General features: G+C 41.8%; 1 protein-coding gene across 1 annotated transcript; it reads left to right on the top strand.

Annotated features, from left to right (window-relative positions):
• The first annotated feature begins 3,523 nt into the window (after window positions 1-3,523).
• LOC124655238 (RING-H2 finger protein ATL56-like) lies at window positions 3,524-3,985 on the top strand. The gene has a single exon (XM_047194166.1). The coding sequence runs from the start codon at window positions 3,524-3,526 to the stop codon at window positions 3,983-3,985; it is 462 nt and encodes a 153-aa protein (XP_047050122.1).
• The last annotated feature ends 2,489 nt before the right edge of the window (window positions 3,986-6,474 follow it).

Raw genomic sequence — 6,474 nt, 5'->3', positions numbered from 1 at the left:
CTCTTTTATCAACTTGTCTTCATTTCTCGGCACAAAAGATATTACCTTGCAACTATACATGAAAAGCAATCCGGTGCTTTGTCATATGAAGCCTTGGAGTTTCTTATCCGAAAAAAGATAATAATAGTTCATCTATAATAATGCGTATTGTGTTGAAATTTCTTACCATAATATGTTAGCTAACAAAGATAAGAAAAATCCACGACCCCAAAAACTAACGAGAGCCACTCAAGATAGCACAATATAGAAGTATGCTCTTTCTGTGAGAGAAATTTCTGAAAACCGACAAATTTGTTGCTATCTCCTCTGAACTCTTAAAAACCCTCATTACGCTTTCTTGCATTCATATGATGAAGTCATTGATGTATGCACTATCGAGTTAGTGTTATACCCATAGTCCATCACAAAAATCATTAATATTACAAATAAGGAGATCCTCCGTGAGTGATCTAATTCACCTCTAAAGTCACCAATTTAAGAAATTTGAAAATTCAATCACAGAATCTGGTGACATCCCGTATAATTATTTTCAGCAAGACAGAAAAATGGTGAAAACAGAAATAAAACCCAGCATGCAGAATATAATGTAAACAATAATAATCTATACTATGTTTATGTAGCAGGCGTGTTTTCCGGACTGCTGACGGTAGAGGCCGACGTCACCAGTATGCAACCACCGGTACTGTGCACCAGTGATGGGTGTCAGATGCGTCGCTGGTAGGATGCAACGCTGAAGATGAAACCGGGTTTCATACATCTTGGTTACTTGCTCCATCTGACAACAAGGGCACAATGGCGACATTCAAGTGTCGATCAATTTTTTTCTTGCCCCGGCTCCGAAGTCATGCCCTCGCTCTACCTAGTTGTATTTGATTCAGGATTTGTTGACATGCATGCTACTGTTTGGATCACATTTTCATTTCCTAGAGGGTGGGCTGATTCCAACTTTGGCCCCAAGTTGCTCCCGTCCTTTACATGTGATTTGTTATATGGTTTTTGCTTCATTGCACACCCCCCCCCCCCTGCAAACTTTGATTCTATGTGGATGGCTAGGATCTTTCGATACCCATTCTAGGCTAACGTATCCCTTTAACTTTACTGGTACTGGCTTACTTTGATTCTATGTGGATGGCTAGGATCTTTCGATACCCATTCTAGGCTAACGTATCCCTTTAACTTTAGTGGTACTGGCTTATTATATACTACTTCGATTTCAAGGAATAAGGTGTCCTCTTTTTACGTGTTTTTTATTTGACCAAAAAATACTTTAAATATAAATTAGCATTATTAGAAAGTGCTTTTCAGTATGAATCCAACGGTGCTAATTACATATAAGAAAATTAAAATTTTATGGCTCAATTTTTATGGTCAAATTTCGTCTTGAAATACGCGTGCGCCTTATTCCTTGAAACAGAGGTAGTATATATAGGGTTCACAAGTAAGTGATGTTTTGGCACATGAGAGCATTTGCTCCCTTTATTTTAAAATACATGTTACACATATTTTGAAAAAAATTAAAAAATGGAAACAAAAAATTTGTACATACATCTTCACGTGCTACAAAATTATTTTATGAAAAATCGACTTATCATATGGCGTCTGGAAAATAGACAAAAGTCAATGCTAAAAATAAGGCTTTTCAGAAGATAAATTTTCTCCTTTTTACATAGACTACAGAAAATATTTGCTTCTCGCGAAACTTGACGAATGCACATATAGATATGGAGATGTACATGTAGAATTTTTCTTCATTATTCAACATTTCAAAATATAATTTTTTGGTTGAGGGAGCATATGCACCCGGGAGCCGAATTGAATTTATGTCACAAGTAATCTGTTCAAGTAGAATGCAAAAGTCAATTTATGAGACGGTGATTACATCTTCAATGTTCTGCATATGTATTCTTCACTACACAGTTCTACTTTATTTCTGGATTAATTGCAGGTTCAAGGATTAATTCAAGTATTTTGCAAAAATATACTAATATTATAGTCAGCATATGTGGCGGTGATACTCATGTTCGAGCATCATCACCGCATCGTGTAGCCACATTCATCGTAGCCTATTGATTTATTTCTTCAACAATCGTTGAGTTACATACATGTTGACTTTCTGACAAACCTGTTGCTACAACTACATATATACGAATAACGAATTATTTCACAAATTGGATTGTTAGTTAATGGTAGTCAGCAACTATCCTCCGTAAAAGTGGATCGATCTTAAAGTAGGGTGAGTCACTGTCTTGTGAATCTCACAAAGACAGAGGAAACAATGGCATGGCATGGCGTGTAACCTGAATGTGTAATTGGGGAGCTTTTTTTTAGCAATGTAATTGGGTAGCAAGTCCATGACCTCATTGCAATCCCTATTGATTAACATAATGCTCTTCTACCCACAAAAAGAAACTATATGCATACGAATTATTTCACAATCATCCTTTTAGAAACTAATTTACACTAACTATACATGACTAAAATGTAAGTTAAGTGAAAATACATCTCTAGAGTGAGCCTAGACTCTAGACCATATCAGCAAGAGGCGGCGTTTCCGGCAATACGTCTGGCCACACCAGTGCTCTGCATGTGGGGCAGCTGCTCTTCTTCTGCAGGATCCACTTGGCCATGCACTTCCGGTGAAACTCGTGCCTGCACGTCTTGAGGACAATCCACTCCTCGGCGTCCTCTTCATCCTCCAGCTCCCCAAGGCAAAACACGCACTCCGGCCTTTCTGTTGCCGTCGTCGACCCGTCGCCCGCGGCAGCAGCAGCAGCGCCGCCCGGCTGGTGCTGCCGTGGCAACGACACGTAGTCCAGTATCTCGCGCACTATCGCCGCTGCGCCGTCCGCCCGGGCCATCTCCGTCGCCACCGCAGCCCCGATCACGGCTTCATCCTCCAGTCGTCGTTGTCGCCTCTCGATGCAGTCCATGATGGCCAGTACGAGGATACTGAAAAGGAAGGTCGCGAGAACCCATATGAGGAACTCCCAACCATCGTCCATAGGTTAATTATTAGCTCTTCCACCGGCGAGAGCAATTAAGCGAATCCTGCGACCGAGCTTCGACGAGGGAAGAAGCTTTGAAGGAAGGAACGTGAGTATTCGATGGTGTCCTACTAATCGATCGTGGGCAAACACGAATTCCGTGTCGGGAAAGAAGAGACGTGCTACTCTTTTGAAACAGATTCCGATTAGCTAGGTTGTTACGGATCAGATTAAAGTTCGGTTTAATTAGATTGAGATAATGTCAGCTAGCTAACCTGCACGTGCGCAGAGATTGCGTTGGGAACGTAGGTATATACCCGAGTCAGATCGAAATTGCGGTGTCGAATCCATGTCAAACTCGAGAACAGGCATCTCCGTACGTCCCGTCCCGCTATCTAGCTACACGTAACACGCCTTACCTAATTCGATCAACTGCATTACGTATCTCACCCCGTATCTATCATAAACCCTTCGAGGAAGGAACCTAAAAAAGGTTCAGAAAGTTACCGTCGAGACGATCGATCACCGCCGTCGTCATCATGGACGCGGACGACGTGCTGGACTGGTTCCTATGGGGGTTTCTGATGGCCCTCCTCGTCTTGCTGGCGCTCAGCGCCGCCCTGGTGCTCGTCGTCGTAATCGCGGAGCTGGTCCGCCACGTGCGCAAGCGCTGCCAGCTGCTCTCCGTCGAGAGGCTGCTGAAGAGCATACCGGATGTCGCGTACAGGCAGATACCCGACCGAGACGGCGGCGCTGCGTCGGCGGCGGAGGAGGAGGAGGACAAGGAGCTGCGCCGGAGCCAGAGCTCGTGCGTGATCTGCATGGCGCAGTACGAGGCCGGCGAGCGGTGCAGCGTCCTGCCGGGGTGCGGCCACGTCTTCCACCGGGGCTGCTTCGCGACCTGGCTGCACACCACGCGCACCACCTGCCCGCTCTGCAGGGCCACGATAGGGGCCGACGCCGTGCCGCGGAAGGGCAACGCCGCCGAGAACATGGTGTAGCTAGCTAAGAAAGAGGCCTAGATGTATATCCTCGCTTTATTGTTCCCTTCAATTTTTCATGCAGCTCAGAATCTCAGATTACGCCAGGAACATTTTGTAATTATTAAGGTCGGGTTGTCTGAATGATTTGATCAAGGGGGTTTAGATAGATGTTTGTAAGGCCATCTGGAATGGATTGACATCAGCATTCCTTTAGAGCTGCCACGTGTGATATTTGCTGAGTTGAAGAAAAGAGAATAGAGAAAAAGAATGTTAATTACCTTTCTTTAGCTAAGGAAATAATCTCTTAGGAATTACGAGAAGATTATTTGCTCCATTGTACCACATATGATCGCCCTTTACCAACATAATTTTCTACTCTATGTGATCCATGAGATGTAACTATTGAAACTTATGACTACGTAATAAAACAAGCTGTGTGCATCGATTGAGGCAGAGGCTGGGTAAAACCCTATTTTAAAAAAAATGTAAAGAGAGGTAATGCATTATACACATTATAGTTATAGGCTTCTTTAGATCTAACGTGGCAGGCCAAGAGAAGTCTTACTTTCTTTATCATCGTACATGCTCTAAATTCCTGCGAAACTCCAACAGCCCGTTTCGATTTCATGTCATGAATGCAAAATCATGTCCAGCCAAAATTTAAAGGATTGTCTTTTTTTTTTTGGTGTAATTTAAAGGATTGTCTCCATCACCCCCTTTAGAACAACAATGTGCACGCTCCCTGGCTCGGGACACCGCTCCATGCCTGTTGGACTTGTTCATCCTGATTTAGATTCACAGCGTGGCAGACTCAGGCAAAAAATAACAAGGAGGTTGGTTGACTCTGTATATGCATGTCTGCATATGGTTCATATCATGAAAGTATGGATGGTTGTGGTTTTACATGTCTGAAGAGATCTTTTGCGTAGAGGGTGTGGCTCAAGCCTCTAGGGTATGTTTTTGATGTCATACACTACAAATTGTTAGTAGGCAAATAATCTTTTGATTTGCACTTGTTTTATGGATAATTGTATATTGATAGGTAGATCTATTACTACCTCTTAAACTGCTATCTGTGGGGTCTTTTACAAATTTATGTGAAAATTAGATATATTACAATTCTTGTTGACACACAAGTTTTTTGTGCATTAGTGAACACCGTGCATTACATGTACAAGAGTGAAGATCCAAATCATACATGTGTATTGCACGATTTGTTCAATTAAGAAATATTCTTATCAATTCCAAATGTCGCACCTGGCCAAACAAGGACCACATGAAAAAGAGTTGGAAAATTATATTGAGCGGACGTTCGAATTCGAACACATGTAGATTTTATAACTGGTGTCAGGCAACTGTTAGACTGAATCATTGCCACGTGACAACTCCTCAACTCCTCAATGCATTCGCTCCGCGGAGCTTCCACTTCATATTGAAGTCGAAAGAGTTAAAAATTTGTTAAACTTGTTGTGGTTATGTATATCTTAGCTATATAGAGACTGAGTGTAATGCTGAAAACTTTTAGGTAATAGATTGAAAAAAGAGTTTATAAGTCACCTTTCCATAAAGCACTTAAGCCATGGAGTGGCGGTAATTCATATTACATATGTACTGTATAATTTATTTGGTCTTCATATGAACACTTTATTTATGTAATACTATGTATATGTATATGTGTACGAGAGTTCTCTTTTGGCACGTGGGATCATATGCTCCTCTATTTTGAAATGCATGTTACACATATTTTAAATTTAAAAAAAATGAAATGAAAATTTTGCACATACACATCTTCACGTGCTATGCATTCATAAAGTCATTTCATGAAAAATTGATTTGTCGTGTGTTGTGCGTAAAAAAGACAAAATTCAATGCTAAAAATAAGATTTTTCAGAAGATAAATTTTCTCTCTTTTAAATAGACCACAGAAAATATTTGTTCATCAATCACGAAACTTGACGAACATACTCTTGTAGATGTATATGTAGATATTTCAAAATATAATTTTTTGGTAGAGGGTGCATATATATGCTCCCGGGAGCTGAATTGAATTTATGTATGTGTAGAATTGCTAGTTCATAGACACCGAAAGAACTTCTATGCTAAGAAATTGAAGGTCTAATAATCTTGTAGACAATCTCCCCTGCCGAAACAAGAATTTTGTTGCCAATCAAAAAAGTCGATACGTATCAACACAGCTTGCATAGTGGCGTACGAAGGTGGAGTCAGGATTCAGGACTCAAGGGACGTGACGTGGCACCCTATTGCAGCGATCTAGTCCAGCTCCGACTCTTGAAGAACAAACCGGGACGGTTAATTCCCACACATAACCAAAGTCAAGAACTTTCCCAGTTAACCTAGGAAACAGTTTTGACAGCCAAAAGTTTCGAAGCCCAGCCGATTCCGTCTACAGGTACACGAGCGCGCGCTCGTCGAGGGATCGCCGCCGGCATCACCGGGGCCGAGCTACATCCTGTCCGCCATGGCGGACATGGACGGTCTGATGGGCT

The sequence above is a fragment of the Lolium rigidum genome, chromosome 5 (genome assembly GCF_022539505.1).
Source record: "Lolium rigidum isolate FL_2022 chromosome 5, APGP_CSIRO_Lrig_0.1, whole genome shotgun sequence".
NCBI classification, from domain to species: domain Eukaryota; kingdom Viridiplantae; phylum Streptophyta; class Magnoliopsida; order Poales; family Poaceae; genus Lolium; species Lolium rigidum.
This window is presented reverse-complemented; position numbering and strand designations above follow the sequence as displayed.

Excerpts from the sequence above, each read along its gene's own strand:
- LOC124655238 (XM_047194166.1), top strand. The coding sequence starts at position 3,524 with ATGGACGCGGACGACGTGCTGGACTGGTTCCTATGGGGGTTTCTGATG.